At 34.9% G+C, this 17,465-nt stretch overlaps 2 protein-coding genes across 9 annotated transcripts; one reads left to right on the top strand and one right to left on the bottom strand.

Moving 5' to 3' along the window:
* The first annotated feature begins 393 nt into the window (after positions 1 to 393).
* LOC104227510 (probable GPI-anchored adhesin-like protein PGA55) lies at positions 394 to 7,760 on the top strand. 6 transcript variants are annotated; one of them, XM_009779766.2, is made up of 8 exons: positions 402 to 718; positions 1,485 to 1,511; positions 2,528 to 2,618; positions 2,742 to 2,785; positions 3,062 to 5,533; positions 5,959 to 6,063; positions 6,242 to 6,416; positions 7,329 to 7,760. In XM_009779766.2, the coding sequence occupies exons 3-8, from the start codon at positions 2,532 to 2,534 to the stop codon at positions 7,533 to 7,535; spliced, it is 3,090 nt and encodes a 1,029-aa protein (XP_009778068.1). In that variant the 5' UTR covers positions 402 to 718; positions 1,485 to 1,511; positions 2,528 to 2,531; the 3' UTR covers positions 7,536 to 7,760. The 6 variants fall into 6 exon arrangements, with proteins under 6 accessions (XP_070027244.1, XP_009778068.1, XP_070027243.1 ...); XM_070171142.1 differs by having other exon boundaries at positions 1,485 to 1,529; XM_070171143.1 differs by lacking the exon at positions 6,242 to 6,416 and having other exon boundaries at positions 394 to 718; positions 7,329 to 7,516.
* Positions 7,761 to 9,021: 1,261 nt separating this feature from the next.
* LOC104227509 (DNA-binding protein RHL1) lies at positions 9,022 to 15,073 on the bottom strand. 3 transcript variants are annotated; one of them, XM_009779762.2, is made up of 9 exons: positions 14,509 to 15,073; positions 14,038 to 14,148; positions 12,748 to 12,834; positions 12,401 to 12,612; positions 11,801 to 11,898; positions 11,458 to 11,588; positions 10,437 to 10,547; positions 9,501 to 9,539; positions 9,022 to 9,338 (listed from the first exon to the last, which is right to left on the bottom strand). In XM_009779762.2, the coding sequence occupies exons 1-9, from the start codon at positions 14,830 to 14,832 to the stop codon at positions 9,300 to 9,302; spliced, it is 1,152 nt and encodes a 383-aa protein (XP_009778064.1). In that variant the 5' UTR covers positions 14,833 to 15,073; the 3' UTR covers positions 9,022 to 9,299. The 3 variants fall into 3 exon arrangements, with proteins under 3 accessions (XP_009778064.1, XP_009778062.1, XP_009778066.1); XM_009779760.2 differs by having other exon boundaries at positions 11,458 to 11,618; positions 14,509 to 14,893; XM_009779764.2 differs by having other exon boundaries at positions 11,825 to 11,898; positions 14,509 to 14,892.
* Positions 15,074 to 17,465: the final 2,392 nt, after the last annotated feature.

The following is a 17,465-nucleotide window of genomic DNA, read 5'->3' as shown; positions in this document are numbered from 1 at the left end:
AATTTGACATGCTTTTGAAATGAAACACGTTTGATTAATTACTTGTCTTCCTTTGCAGAAAATGCAAGCAAGCATCCTTAGTGGTATTGTTTGCAGCATAAACTATTGTCACTAACAGTTGCAATTTTATCACGAAGTTGAAAGAGCAATTGTTTCGTGAACTGTATCTTTTTTGTTTTAATTTCACATAAGGAGCACCCTTATTGTTGGAAGTGAGGCTCAGCCTTCGAATCGCATGTGGGACGAGTTTTTACCTCAGCTTGGGCAAAAGATTGAGAGATCCTCAGCATATGCAAAACCTTAAAAAAATAGAATTTTATTGCTTCTTTATCGCCCTTCTCTTTAGATGCTACTTAACAAGAATTACTTGTACTGTTTCGTCTCGCATAAACCACTACGAAACTGTTAATGTAGCAAAATTAAATCAACGTCGCGTAAGCCCGTAAAGTGAGACTCAATGGTCCGTGTCATCCCCTTCAAATTGTGACTATGAGTCCTTATCTCACTGAAACCCCACCTGTCGAAATATCAGTGGCCTCTTGTCTCTGACCACCCACCCCCAAGGAAACAAAAATGAAAACACAAAAAGGGCAAAAAGAAACAAAAGACCCCACTTTTCTTGCTACTTCCTTAAACATAATTCATACATAAACACAGCCATGATTCTTTGAACTTTTACTGTTTTTTTAAATCTTGTAGCTCGTTCTTCATTCTAAAGGCAAGTTTTTGTAATCTTTTCTTGAACTCATTCTGTACGTTTTTTGAGGGCCTCAAAACCCAGAAAGCATAAAATGAAAAAGAAGAAGAAAAATAAAGTTAATAATTTCGTAGCCCTATTTTTCTTAGGTGATAATAACTTTTTATTTTTTATTTTCTTTGGTGTTGTACATGAGGTGAATGGTTGAGGTTTGAGAAAAACGACTAATCTTGACTTAAAAAATGTATAGCAGTCATTTCCTAAATTCCAGGAACCCTGAATTGCTCTTATTTTTTGTTAAAGTATTAAGCTTTGTGATTTTGGGTTTGCGATTGGATTAAGGTATTTGCATGTAGATTAGTAATAATCCATGTTTTGTCTATGTTTTTCTTTCTTGGTTGTTTCTATTTTGTGGCTATGAGTGTTATATTTGGTTGCTAATTTATCCACACAACAAAAAATTAGTGATTAAGACTAAATTAAATTGGATTTGTGTAAATTTTTGTGGCCTCTTTGATTTCAGTTTCTGCACCAGTAAGGGAAGTGCCCAACTTGAGTTTCACATGCTCACAGGGTTCTTCTCTCTTTTTATTTTTATTTTTATTTTTCTATTGATTTTCATTCCTTTGTCTTAAAGCATTAGTTGCAACATAATGTTCTTGTCATCTTCAATTGCTTGGCTGGTATAAATTTTTGCCTCTCTTTTTTACCCTTTCCCATTGTAATGTTCAATGATTTCTTGAATTTTGAACATTAGTTTTATTATGTGCATCCATTTTTCCTGCAGAGATAATTGCTGAGGTCTTGAGGTCAGGTATTTGTTAATCTTCAGGTTCATGTTTTAAGTTATAAAGAGAAAATTTATTGTATGTATAAAGAGAAAATGTATTGTAAATCGGTTCTGACGTTTGACGTGATCCTTTAAAGTCTAATTATCTGTCCATCCCCTGTCAGCTAATCTTCTGGATACTATTTGACTGGAAATTTAGGTGTCATTCAAATCTCTGGTTTTCCTGATTCAAGCTGGCATAATTTACACTATTATATTAGTGATATTTTCATAACTTTTTTCGTTGTAAATCAGTAAGCTTTCCTCCTATTATTACCTCGGGATGTATTTTTAAAGGCCATAGAATTGAGCATCTATCACAATGTAATTTTGAGAACTAATTGACCTATAAAAACAATGTGAAATTTCTTTACTTTGTCACTTTTATACCCTGTAAACCTTCTTCTTCTAACTACGCCTGGTCTTTGTTTTTCCTAACACTGAACATAAGCAGCTCTGATGCAAGTTTGCATGATCATATTCATCCAAAAAGCAGCCTTTACTGCTCGTAGTGTAATGGACCACATTGTTCTTAACCTTCTTCTTGCTTTGCTTGGCCATGTTCTTTCTAAATGGAGCTCCATTTATTTAGAAGTTCATTGATTCACTGGGTATATGCGAGTGCAGTTGAACCTCCTTAATTCTAGTATGTACCTACTTTGGCAAGCAGGGAATTTTGGTAAACAAAGTTTGAAAACATTGTTTTCAAATGTCGCGTCAGGTTAAAATAACATATAATGGTATTAGTTTATATTAATTTGAAGTCTTATTTTTCAAGAAGGAAAACTTTTAAGCATTTAAATTCTAAGTCAAGTTTTTGCGGTATACGAACAAGATAGTAGGTATAGTTTTTCTAGAAGAAGTAATAAGTTATACAAACTTTAGGTAGCCTTGCATCATGAATTTCATTCTTGGATATATGTCAATTTGCATTTCCCTGAAGTTGAAGACTACTGAAGTAGCACATATGGTGATCTCTATGTGATCTCTTTACATTGCAGAAAAATGCATTGTATCCTTCGGAGATCAGGTAGCATCATTCAGAAAGATCCAGATATGGATGACAGTGCATTGTCCCTGAAATCTCTCGAGGTGCATAAGTTCAGTTCATCTTCTATGGTTGTGTATATAAATTGCTGCACATCACATGGATATACTAACGCTTTGTCGTTCATCTGGAGTAGTTCTGACATGTATTATGGTACTTTCTTCTAGGACTATGGAGTATCTTCTGTTATATGGAGATTTTCCAATTGTAGGTAAAGACAGTTTCTTGGTACTATCGATGAGCTACATATATTTTTGTATTTGTGTATTATTGTTGAAGTTCATTTTCTGTAGCTTGTCACTTTATACCAACTACGTCGTTGGGAAGTGGAATTGTATAAATTTTGATGTCATATACCACATTTATAGCTTTTCTTATAACAATGAAAATATTGCATGAGATACCAATAGTTGGCCCGATATTTTTTCACATGATATTGGTTTAAGCTTAACAATGTTCATATGTGAACATATGAATCATTTTGCAGGTCTACAGATGTCACATTCTTTGTCTTGGAATCCAATGGACTATGGAGAGTTCTTGTTCTTCCACAACAATATCTCTACCGTGAAATATGTCGGAGATCACTTCAATCAAATGTAAATAGTTTTCAAGTTGGTTCGTTGTTGGCATTAACTTCTTTCTTGTTTGGTAGAGAGAAAATTCAAAGAGTTTTTAATATTGGCTCTCCTCTTGAATCAATCTCGTCTAGAAGCTCTCTACACGATGGAGGTGCTTTCAGCCATCTAAAGAAATGGGACATGTTATCAATCATTCCTTCTGGCCAAAATCCAATTATCGAATGTGAATTTCCTGGAACCATCTCCGTGGGATCTGATGCCAATAGTGTAGAAGATATGGATGTTCATGACCCTAAGGAAAATAGATCCACAGACAGATGCTCAAGGAAAAAACCTAGAAAGAAGGGGAAGCGGAATAGAAATCTCAAGTGCAGTAATGGCCTAAATGAGCTGCAATCTGCTGTTGGATGTTCAATAACTCAAGCTGTGATACAAAGTATACAACATAGATCAATTAGTTCTGCTAATATGTCTAATTCCTTGATGACTGATGCCATGACCGTGAACTCTATTGCTCTTGGCTTAAGTAGTAATGAAAGATGTAGTTCGGGTGGATGTAAATCACCTCATACTATTGTAAGTACAGAGGTTTCTTCTACTGGAGACATCTTAAACAGTGCTGGTGAGAAGAAAAAGCGTTCAAAGCAGCATGTTGGGAATCCTTATGTAACAGAAAAGAAGGATAAGTATTTTAGAAGAGTCCCCAAAGACTCAAATGTCTATGCAAGTAGTACTGGAAACCAGAATAGCCATGTGAGAAAGGAAAATTATCATTGTATTTGGAAAAGGGTCCAGAAGAATGATGCTGATGTAAGCAATTGTGACTTGGAAAAATTGAACTTAGGTTTCTCACAGTTTGATAATAGGTTGAAAAAGAGTACAGTGAAGAAAGAGCTTCCTAATCGTGTTGATTCTATTATATTATCACAATCCGCACATGAAAATCAAGAAAAGCTCAAAGTTCCAAAAAATCCGAGGAGAAATAAGTGTCTAGATCCACTGGAGGAGAATGAAAGTCAATGTCAAAAAGGATCTCCAGTTAATGGAGCCTCTTCAAATGTTTGTTTGAAGACTAACATGCAATCAGATGATGTATTTGGTTCAGCTACCCAAATAGCTTCAGCAAAAAGATCAATTAATGCTGCAGATTCTCGAACTGGAACAAGTTCTTTTAGGGCTAGATACAAGAAAGGGAATGTTCAATATGTTTCCCTTAAACCAATCCCGAATCCCAAAGCTTGTTCCCGTAATGTGGAAGCAACAGAAAATGTCCCAATTGTTGTATCCAGCGTGGATGATCAAACAGTTGAACATCAATTTGGCTTGTTATCTAGATCAGGAAAGTTCGATGACCTAACAGCACAGCGGCAGGAGCTTCCTGCTGTGGATGGAGAGGGTGACAACGCGGACCAAGAAGTTTCTCCTTCTGGTCAAAATGTTACACATGAACAACTAGCTTCTAAATGTCAAGCTCCTGTTTCTTCCTCAGTGAATGTCAGAGTGATAAATGCAGGTCAATATTCAGATAATATAAAAGCATTACCTGGTGATGCTCAGTTTGGGAAGTTGAGAAATCATAACACATGCACTCTAGAGCAGGGCTACGACAATGCTGCTACGGCGAAGTTCTTCGTTCCTGAAGCTAAAAGCCAAACCTTTCATAGTCTTGAAAATGATTGTAGAAACATTTATCAGGCAGTGAATGATGCCCATAGGGCACAGCTAGCCTCTAAAGCCATTGAGATCGGTAATGGCTATCCTGCTGCCGAGTTTGAGAAACTTCTTCATTCTGCCTCTCCATTTATATGCCCATCTGTTAGTATTCGGACTTGTCAGGCTTGCTTCCGCAGTCAAGCTACTAATGATCCTCTATGCAGACATGAGATACCTAATATCTCTTTGGAGAACTTGTGGCAGTGGTATGAGAAACATGGGAGCTATGGTTTAGAAGTAAAAGCAGAGGATCACAGAAATGCAAGACATTATGGGATGGATCATTCTAAGTTTCGTGCCTATTTTGTTCCATATTTGTCAGCCATTCAGCTCTTCAAGTACCATAGGACTCGTCCAATCCATAATGATAATAGGACTCTGGGGTCCGTGGATGTGGCGGAGTGTAAGATGAATAGAATATCTGAGAGTTCACCTAGTGCAGATCTGCGCTCAATATTTTCTGTACTTGTACCTCAACCTCTTATTGAGGATTCAAGCTCTTTACTACAGAAAGGTGTTCTTTCTGACTCAGCGTCATCTTCAGAGTGCAATAATGGTGATTTACATCATCTACCTGATGAATTTAACTTGTCTGATGATATGGAGCTTCTCTTTGAATATTTCGAATCTGAGCAGCCTCAAAGGCGGCGACCGTTGTTTGAAACGTATGTGATACTTAAGTTGTTTCTGCTAGCATTTAGTTTTTCTTTGTTAAGAGTTTATCGTTGGGGGAAAAAAAATGACCAACCTGTCATGTCCTCTTGCAATGCAACATTAGCCCATCACTAGCGAATTTACTGTCGGTAAATCGTTGTCCTCAATACTGATCATTTATACTCCATGGTTACCCTTACTTTGCTTCTGGTGAAGAACTAACTTTTATTTCCATATTCTCTGGTGTTGGATTTTTGGGAAGCATATTCATTTTGTGCTATTTCCCATGCTCAGCTCTCTAAGCAGGGAAACTCTAGTTTGATTGATTTGTCATCTTGAGTTCTGCATAAGGCTCTATGCAGCTCGTCGCCAGGAAATGTTTTTTTTGTGGGGTTGATAGCATTCTGCTGATCTTTCTTTGAATTCTCTATTACAGAATACAGGAACTTGTCTCTGGCAATGGACCCTCAAACTGTAGATCATATGGAGATCCATCGCTCCTACATACTACGAGCTTAGATGACCTGCATCCTCATTCCTGGTTAGTGGCAGAAATGCGTAGCTATTATGATTTTATATGGTTCTTAAATATGTGAAGCGCAATGCATATCTACATCCCTGTTTGGAGAAAAGAAATAGAATGAAATAAGTGCGTGAAAAGCCATCTTCTAGTTCCAGAGCAACATTGTTTTAGATCTGATTATTCCATGTCTTTACAGGTTTTCGGTTGCATGGTACCCCATTTATAGGATACCCGATGGAAATTTGCGTGCTGCTTTCTTGACTTATCATTCGCTTGGCCATTTTATTCACGGAAACCAGACACTAAAACCCCCAAGTGTGGATGACTGTATAGTTTCTCCAATCATAGGCCTCCAAAGCTACAATGCTCAGGTAGAATCATAGTGGCTAATCTCGCAATTTGAAGGTCTCTCATAGAATTTCTGAAGTTTATTAGACTACTTTTGAGTTAATAACATGGTAACAGTTAAAATTATCATGATAAGAATAATTCTTCAAAAGAATATATCTATAACAAAATGCTGAATTTTGGAGATATCTTTGGTGATGTCAACCCATAGAGCATATTAAGACTTTAGGAAGTATGTCCAAGGCAAAATGAGCACGACTAGAATTAATTGTCATGCTATATTACAACAACAATAGCAAACCCAATCCCATAAGTGGGGTTTGGGGAGGGTAGTGTGTATGAGACCTTACCCCTATCTTGTAAACATAGAAATGTTGTTTCCCATAGACCCTCGGCTCAAGGAACAGTGAAAATAAAGCAACAAACAATAGTAACGACTATGCTATATTCTTCGTCACAATTCCTGAAGTTTTGTGTTGAAGAAACATATTATGCTAATAATCACGGAAAGTTTCTGAAAATAGTCATTTCAAAGCTAAATATTTGCTAGCTTAGGTCATATATTAGTCATCTGAACTTATATGAGCTTCACAAAGCATAAGTGCTCCCATATCCGTATAAAAAAGGATTGCAGTGGGGTAGCAGTCAATATAGAAATAACCTAATAATTCCTTGAATACTGCATTAAAAGAGCAGAATGGAGACAGCGAATTAGCTGAACCCAACTAATTTAGGATTGAGGTGTAGTTGATTGTTTGAATGGCCTTGTTAGGCAAAGATTACAAGGTGGTTCAAGCAACTGGAATTGTACTCATTTACAACTGGGAGAACTGTTTATGTATTCAACTCTTTCTTAGTATAATATTATCCCTGCATGTAAAATACGCCATACATGACCTTGACATTACTTTTTGTCTGAATGGTAAAACAAACAGGGTGAATGCTGGTTTCAGCCAAGGCACTCTGCTGACGACCTGACTGAAGAATTCTTGGATATGGACCTTCATACAGTTCTGAGAGAGCGAATACGAACGTTAGAGCAGACAGCAAGTATTATGTCACGAGCTGTGAGAAAGATTGGAAGTGACACGCTCGTGAACAGACATCCTGATTATGAGTTCTTCCTATCCCGGCGACGTTAATTGCTTCTGATCCTCGTATTCTGATTGTAAGTTATGCTCTGTAAATAGTTAGTATACCTATAGGATCCCCTTTTCGGGGTTGAAAGTAGTGCTTGCTGGTTACAGTTAGGAATTTTACCGGTGCTTCTTCTTGTAAGTTCTGAAGTAAGTTGTATATATGTAGTTTTGTCTAGTTGGAATTAAATTACGCAGAGCATGTTATGAGATGATTTTTGCGGATTAAAAGTCACAGATAGTTCAGTTAATAAGTTGTAACTTTGAGATTCGGTTTCCACATTCACTGTGTGCACCGACTTTCAGCATGCCTTCTATCGGAAACAGCCTCTCTGCCTGTCCAGGATAGGGGTAAGGCTGCGTACATCATACCCTCCGCAGATCCCACTTGTGGGAGCAAACTGGGTTGTAGTTTCACAAAATGTAGCTGGTTATGAACCCGAATAAAATAGGAAGGTTATAGTCAGAAATCAGACGATTCTGCTGACAATGCAATGAATTTAAACAGAGTAGAGTTGATATAATAGGATTATATTAACCCACTCTAGTTGTTCGGAGCATAGTTGATTGGTAATACGTTTGGTTGGTAAAAGCATGGACCTTTCCATACTGAAAACTTGGCAAACTAGGGGTGTGTTTGGTATAACGGAAAATGTTTTCCAAGAAAATGTTTTCTTGGAAAACAAGTAGTAATCTTATTCATTTTCCGGTGTTTGGTACGCAAATTAAGGAAAATGACTTCTCAAGAGTATTCATAAATAATTTAGATATAATAAACATGAATCCATAAACTTTCAAACCAACAACCTTCCGGACCCACAAATTTCATAAACTTTCCAATCGCTAAACTTTCAAAATCGCAGAATTTCGAACCTGTAAACTTTATAATTTCTAAACCCGTAAACTTCCAAACACATAAACCTCCGAACTCATAATTTTGGAACTTGTAAAATAAAAAAAAATTGTGCGGGGGAGGGGGGATTTTTGTTTGTGCGGGGAAGGTGGGGGATTGGGGTGGGTAATGGATGGTGCAGAAAAATAAAAAATAGAAATTTGAAATTGCAAAAAAAAAATTAAGGTAAAAATTTTTTTTTGCGGGGGGAGGGAATGGAGGGGTAATAGGGTGGGTGGTAACGGAAAAACTGGAATTTGAAAAAAAAAATTTGGAGAGGGGGTGGGGTGGGTTGGTGAAGGTGGGAAAGGTTGAGAAGGGGCTTTGGAAAATGTTTTCCCTTCTCTTGATAAGGAAAACATTTTCCTCCAATTGGAGGAAAATGAATTGATAAGGAAAATATTTTTCAAAACATTTAAGCCAACCAAACATGGGAAAATTAGAAAACATTTTCCGAAAAATGTTTTCCTTCATGCCAAACACACCCTAGATAAAGTTAATTTTGATTTTACTTAACATATTATATGTGTGAACTTAGGTTGGCTTAGACAACTATTGGGAGTTGCACTGCTGTATAAGACGAGACCAACGTACGAGAAATTTCTCTCACAAGCAACGGCCAGACCTTGCATTTTGGAACTAAAACTTTAATGTTACATATGTTCCCGTATGGAAATTCAAGTGTCACTCTACAGCCAAAGACTTCATGAATGTGTGTGTACATGTAACTTAAGTAGAAATGAAACAAACAAAAGATGACAACACTTTTGTTTGCCTTTTGTATTCATGACATCTATAGCAAGGTTCGCCCACGAGAGCAATTGCAGAACCATTGAGAACAGTTGCCATCATTCTATCGAATTATAAAATATAATAACTCAAGCAGCCCAATCTTCATCGCTAGCTTCGTCTGCATCCTGAACATATTAAGAATCAAAGAATGTTCCAAAATGTGAGGGTCTAGGACTTCACAGCAGTGTACAAACTTAACGACACAACACAGCAGCAGCTAAATTACCATATAAAAAATAATCAATGAAAAAGAAGAAAAAGAAAGGGAAGTGTGTCAGAACTCAAACCTTTGATGAACTAGAGAATTCTTCAATGTCATCTTCACCCTACAGAGCGTCAAAGCACAGGGAACAGCAATTATATTTTATATTACCTGAATTTAGAAATGAGAGAGTTGCACAACCAGTACAGATATTTTTCTTTCTTTTGGACAAATCAAATGAACCAAGATACATTGATCTCTAGTCAGCCGAGCATGAGAAAAGTTCGCTTTCCAATCCATGAAGCTGTAGTCCATTTTATTTTATACAACATGAATGGATAGGAAAATAAATGCACTCATCAGAACAGGTTTTTTAATTTTGTTTTTAATTTACACACAAAAGAGTTTTCGTGAGTATCTGGATCAAACATATATAGCAACAGTCCAAGAAAACATGACAGATAAATTTAGAAAGCTACATTCAAAGCTGCAGATCAAGGAATCGGCATAACTTCCACGTGAAACTGTTTTTCATGGGAGAAATGTTAATTACAACAATGCATTATCTTCAAGAACCACCATAATCTTGCAATGTGTATTATGAGCACAGAAAAAAGAGAGATCCTCGCCTCTCCCAAACTTTCCTTAGCAGATGAAGGTGATAAAAAAGTTTGGCAAAGCTAGCACTGTCTACTTTAACTCAGATTAAGGAGAGCTACTTCCCAAAATTGGAACATCCAAGCATCATTCAGGGGTGAGAAGATATCCAATTGTCGAACTAACAACGATTCAGAAAATTAATTACTATGTATTTGACCTGGATTCATAGTCCATGAACCAATCCAATTATTATAAAATATATCTTCAACAGTCTTATAAGAGCCTGCCAGACTTCCTTTCTTTATCTTTGCTAGGTAGTCAAAACTACCACTTACGAGCAGACAAAGAAGATGCAAGAAACAGAGTCACCCAGAGTAGGACTGAGCGCACCGAATGGATAAATTGCTAGTCTGAATTTTACCTGAGAAGTACCAACATGATCAGACACGGTCGAACCACATCCTGTGCTGGATGTCCCTTTGTTTGTTGATTTTGTTGTTTTTCTTTGGGAAACTCTAGCTGGACTGACAACCTTCAAAGTTTGTGGAGAAATACGAACATAATTATTTGTGCATCAATAGAATAAGCATGAGCATGACCCAACAAAAATATGAAGAGACGTTGACGAAAGAATCACTTTTACCCCAAAACAAAATTCAGAGTTAGCCATGAGAATCCATCTGTGATAGTATGAAATATTATGTGGTATCCCCACCTATAGTCCCTCAGTTATCTCTTTGAGAATACAACTCAATGGTTAAGGCCATATTCTGCAATAAAATTTAGGCAAAATGCGAGAAAAACTAAAAAGGAGTTTGCGGTGTTTTTTTTTTGGGGTGGGTGGGGTGGGTGGGTCGGTGGGTTGTTGTTGTAGGAGGAAAGTTCTTAGAAATTTTTCCCCAGGGAACTATTTCAGAGAATGCCATTATGATAACGTCCACATTATCATCTGAAAATGAAAACATCAAAGCTATTGCTCCTATTTGTGAAACTGGTCTCCAAATTTCCTATCTTTCCTATTCTTTCCTCCCATGATTCTTGCATGATCTCTCTTCGCCATCTCTACCCTCTTTTACAAGGAATGTTGTTAATCCAGGACAGCAACTCTTTTTGCTCCCAATAACCATATTCTGCCGTGCCTATTGATATTCGATCACCTTCATAACCATGTCACTACAATCATTGTACTGTATATACACAATCACATGGTTTAGCATCAGGTGTCGCTAAATACAATTCTGAATGCAGGTTTCAGGATACAAGCTTTAGATCGATTTAAGGGATGAAGAGCTGTGGTGACCCGTGAAGGGAGATGGTAAGAAACAAGCATGGGTCCCTCCCTCTCTCTTCAACAAGTATGCATCGACATTGGTAAACAGACAAAATATTCAACAATTTCAAAAACAAACTTGTAGCCCCATACCAGAGCTACGAGTATGTACCTTGTCCACTTTCTTAAACAATGTGGAAATAGTAGCCTGAACAAGAGAATTTTGCTTAGTACGGGAGGATTCCTTAGACTTGGAAGCAGATTCAGCAGCAGCTCTAACTCTTTCAGCAACTTGACCTCGTGCTACAGTATCATCAAAAGGAATGTCACAGACTGCACCACAGATTTTTCAATCCATGAAACTATGTAAAGGAACTAGGAGATAGCAGGTAAAGGGAGATGAACAACAGAACAAGCCCAGAGAACAGCGAGATTTTGAGCGACTCTGACTCTAGTGGCTTCTATGAAGAAGTTTGAGAATAAGAAATTATTCGTGGAGATGATTCCAAACGTACAATTTTTTGTTGAATGATCCATACCACTTTTTTCTTCGTCTTCAGAAGTTTCAGCTCCATTGTCAGTCAAATCATCCCCCGAAGAAGCTTCTGCAAAACTGAGTTACTGAACATAAAACTCCTGATAATGGTTAAGCAGAGGAAGACATCAAACTCGACTGGATCTTAGTTAATAAAGAATAAAACATCCCTCAAGAAATTAATGCAAAAAAAAATACAAACTAAAATTTCAAAGAAAAAAAATTATAAGCATACAAAGTTGAAACAAAATAGAAGTGGTCATTCAGTCACTTCTTTGAATAGTCCTTGAATGAGTACCAAATTAAGGCTCCTTAACCAATATCCTTAGGAGTTCTAACAGATTCCTATTTCCCTGATAATGAAGGCACATTTTCTGGATGAGCTTAATTTAAATGCCTTTCTCTCTTATGCTTTACTTTATGTAGGTACAGTAATCCTGGGAAGTCCATGAAGTTGTCTTTCAGCTCCTTGATAAAAGCTATGTTATATACTAGTACAGTTGCATGCAATATGATACAGTCAGTGTGCAAGGGATCAATAATGAGGAAAACTACATATTATACAAGTCAAAGCATATACTTGATTTTTTTCCCTGCTGCCCTTGCTGAACGACGAGTTGGAGTTAACTCAACAAGTTCTTTTGAATCATTTTGACTTTCTGATATATTCTCCTCCTGTTCGTGTTCAGGAGACAGTTGTTCCACATGCTTGACCTCACATTCGCCACTGCTTCGTTTTTTAACGCTTGTAGCACCTGCACCGCCTTTGAAATCACACTCCAATTTCTCTTGCTGTAAACAAATAAGAAATCTAGAGTAGTGTCAGCAATCCTTTGAAAACAATTTGTAACTTTAATATACTCTACTAATTAAGGCTTTAAGCCTTTAACTGGTTGAATTAAGGGAATAACTCAACAAAAAACTAACCACATTCAGCTCCTTTGGAAACTCAAGCCGTGCTTCTTCTGGATTCTCGTCTTTCCTCCCTATCCACCATGCATCTGAAAACACAATCTGCAAAAGAAATAAGCCATAAATCAAGAAAAAGGAAACAGGAGAACTAAATGTAACTAAGTGCAGAATAAATCCTTTCTCTTTTTCATCAGAACCTTATAATAACTTGAACCGTAACAGAAGTAAACCAAACCCCAAATTTGGTTGAACAGAGTCAACAAACAAAAAGTAGATCTAAATTTTTTCTTAAACTCGAGAGAGAAAACTTTTGCAATGGTCATTGGCATTTGATATTCAACATGTTTTTAATATCTAAAAATAACATAGTTTAAGAGAAATCTACAAGGTCATCAGAAACAGACTTAACAATATGCCTTCTTGATGGATAAGACAACTCTATTTACAAGAATATTTGATTAAACTTTTGGATTGTAAAATGAAATCAATTGTGCAATTTATTAACATATGAAGGAAGGTTTCATCCTTACGGAAAAACACGAAAGGAACATTTCATAGAACGGATGAGAAGTACAAAACAGAGAAGCGTAAGGTATTAATTAATAGCAGTCAGTTTGGAAGTTTCGTCAAAGCTATTCAACTTACAGCATTTTTAAAAGATCAATAACTTGAGAAGGAAACTTGAAAGAACAATATCCATGCTAATCAAATGAAAATCCAGAAGCACAGACAGCTTTAGCCTAATAAGTTCTATGAGTCAAAATATGGAGCAAGCTAGCTTTACAACGCACTCCCATTCTACAACCCCAGCAGTAAGCTCCTTAGCCGACAAAGAAGAACCACTGGACAGTGTAAAATCATAAATTCATATATCAAAAATATGACAATATTAAAACCATATCAGAAATATGGTTTGTGTCAAACTTAACTAAAGATTCATTCTTGGTTCTATTTTTCATTGTCATGAAACATATCTGTTAGGTAAAAGATAAATATTTCCTCTCGATTCATCCCCATTCCTGAGAGGAAGGCTCCTGGATACTTCCTTTTCAACCATCGGAAGAGGTATTTTGTATCTGTAGACAATATAATTCCACAGCCTACAACAGATTAATGTGAACAGAAATTTTACCACCTTGGTCCATCTAAAAACGACGCCTTCATGATGATTATTTCCATTGTGATCGAAAAAAATTAACTACTTAGGAAGATAAGTATTTGCAAGACAAAGCCCCTGCCATTCAAATAGATATAAGCTAAACGGATTAGGAATCAGAAGAATAGAGCGTGTGCGGAATTACCAACCATATTGTCAAAGTAATCTTCGCACACTACATTCTTCCCACCTCTTGAGAACTGCAAAGTCAAATACCTATTCTCTGGATATACAATTGTCCCAAACAACTTCATTTGGCCCTGCAGATCCAACGGAGTACAAAAATGAGTTTAACTAAAATGTTAGATGAAAATTTAAATGCTAAGAATTATATGGTAGCAATTACTTTCAGCTTAGTAAATATATCAGGAAAAGAAAATTCGAAAAAATTACATATATTTAATGGTAATCATTCACACTAAACCTAAAAATAAAAGGAAAAATTAACTCTACTTGCTCCCAAGTAATCATTACTATTTCTTAGCACTCAATCCCAAACAAGTAGACAATCTACTTGAGAAGAATGAATGTAAAATGTCCTTTTGCTTCCTTATTTGCTAATACAGAAATAATCAAGAGCAAGTAGCAATAATTGATTAAGTAGTAAAAAATAGCTATACCTGAGGAAAGTCGAGGTAAAGAATAGGGTTTTTGGTACCAAGGTCTTTGAGCTCGCCAATTTTACCTCCGGAAACAGGAGCAAGTAAACCGGGAAAAGAGAAGAGGAAACGGTTCTTTCGTTGAGACTTGCGCAAGATGTCTTTGCCGTGGTGTTTAATTACTGTTTTTGATGGGCTCAAAGCACTAGTCCTGACCCTTGAAGGATTTTCTGAGAGCATTTGCTTTGAAATTGCCAGTTTCTTCAACCTCTTTTTCTCCACCATATCTGGGTTGGCTTCTACATTTGCTGCTGCTGCTGCTGCCTTCTTCCCGCCTCTAGCCATACTCTTTGCTGGAAAACAGTACTGGCCTAGGTCCGTGGTAGTATGCAGCAAATACAGAAGTTGCTTTAGCTTATAAAACGCATTCTAATGAATTCGACTTGTAAATCGTAACTGCTGAATACGACATGCAAAGTGCATTGACTAAATCCGGCTATAAGGGCATTTGTAATCACATTATGCGACTTGCGAATTCACGTTTCCAGTCCTTACCAATACGATTTACAAAGTGCATTTCGGAAATGAAATTTTAGCTAGCGTCATCTATCCTACTAAGAAACATGTAAATGCCTTTTACATATAAACTAGTATTAGTACCGTGCGGATGCGCCGACTCTAATCATGTCAATATTTAAGTTATTTGGATTGTATGTAAATAATCTTAAAATTTACACTTTTTCAGTAAATATAGATAATCATTGGATATTAACTATATGGAAAAAAAAATTAACAATTTCTTCTATTTTTCTTTTTTGATATCATTCTTGCCGGTGTCATTGAATCCTAAAAATAGTCGGGAAGCAAAATAATAACTCATATTTATGGCAAAACAATCAAATGTTGAGACAATGAATGACTCTTTGGATAAGACTTAACTCTTTTACTACTACTTGAACTCTTATTTGGTGTGTTGATATCTCTTAAAAAATATTTCTTTCTTAAATTTTCAGTTTCTAAAACATTATTTTTCAATTATTTTTATAATAATGTAATTGAAAATATTGTTCTTAATTCAAAACTCATTTTAGTTGGCTAACAAAAAATATAAAAAATTCTTTAGCTAGTGAATTATTTTTACTCCATTTTGATATTTGACATTAACCATGTTAAATATCTGAGTTATTTGAATTATATGTAAATAACCTTAACATTTAAACCTTCTAAATAATTATAGATAATCGTCAGATATTAATTAAGAAACACTAGATGAAAAAAGACTAACATCTTCTCAATTCTCGTAGTGATAATTTTATTTTTGCACTATTCTCATAGGTGTCATTAGAACCTAAAAATAGCCACAAAGTGAAATAATAACTCATATTTATGGCAAAGCACAAAGGTTGACACGATATAAATGATTCTTTGATTACGACGTGACTCTTATACTACGACTTGAACTCTTATTTGGTATGATTTTATCTTTCAAAAAATATTTCTATTTTGAAATTTCAATTTCTAAAACTTTATATATATTATAATAATGATTATCTTTATAATGATGCAAGTGAAGATATTATCCTTAATTTAAAATTCACTTTAATCGGCTATCTAAAAATTTAAATGATTCTTTGGCCGGATTTATTTCAGTATGACTCCATTTTAAGCTTATCGATATCTCTAGCCCCAAAATTTAAATTTTTAATACCTTATATATATTAAAAAAAATATTCTTTGAATCATTAAATGTTAAATTAGTTGATTATTATTATAAAACATTGCATATATTGTCTTAAAATTGTCAAGTAGTTTATTTTCCAATATCGTACTTGGTTTAACCTCAATACAAACTACTCAAATTACATTCCAATTCAAATTTGAATATCATATTAATTTGTTAGTAATTGTGATTTTTAAAAAGGACACATAATGTAAATTAAAAAAAAATATTCAAAGATATCTTTATCTTATAATCTATGTATTTGAGTTGAAAAAAATATATTTAAAATCGATGAGATTAACTTTCAAATTTTTTATATTCAACAAAGATGAAACATAAGAAGAAATTTGTTGTCATCTTTTATTTCTCGTTTTTAGATCTTTCTATCATTACTTTCAATATTTATTTTCTTTTATCTTATTTTTTATGTCATTATTTCTGTTGTTACAAAAAATTATTTTATTTCACTATAAAATAATGAGTTTTAATAAAAATTGTCTACATATAAACTTTAATTATATTTTTAGTCTTTGGTTGAAATTATTTCATATTTTTCTTTTGGCTTTATGTAATCAGCCTAAATAGGTGCGCACCCGACCACTTAAATTAAAAAATTGAATGATGTGTAATTTATATATTAATCCATATATAATACGTGTATAATTATGTGTTGTTGGTATATCATCTAATTATATTAGTTATAAAAAGTAAACAATAAATATGGCCGGATATTATGTAAATATTCCATAAGATTTCAGTTTTTTGAGTTTATCCATGATATAACTTCTATTATAATAATTTTAAAACTCTCTACTAATGTTCAAAAATATCTTATCTTTTTATTATCTTTGAGTTAAAAAAGTAAAGAGATTTTTCGAAATAATTTGTTTACATTTAAAAAAAAAAAGATATTTCACGTCATACCAATTTTTTCTTTATATATACTCGTTGTTACACTTAAAAGTCACTATAGAAACTATCAATTAGAAACTAATTTATCTCTTGTTGAGTTTGAAAAAAAAAATTCACATACATATTCAAAACTAATATCCTTCAACGAAAAAAATATTATACCCTTGCAATATTGGCTTGACTACAGCTAAATGAAGGGGTTTCAGCTTATACCCTTCAATTCCTTGAATGTGCTAAATTGAAATTAATGATAGCAATTGTATAGCCAAAATTTTATTATTTGTTTGATCTCCATTTATGCAAATTGACTCTTCAAACATATATTCTTCAAGAAGAAAAAAGAAAC

The sequence above is a fragment of the Nicotiana sylvestris genome, chromosome 3 (assembly GCF_000393655.2).
Source record: "Nicotiana sylvestris chromosome 3, ASM39365v2, whole genome shotgun sequence".
NCBI lineage: Eukaryota > Viridiplantae > Streptophyta > Magnoliopsida > Solanales > Solanaceae > Nicotiana > Nicotiana sylvestris.
This window is presented reverse-complemented; position numbering and strand designations above follow the sequence as displayed.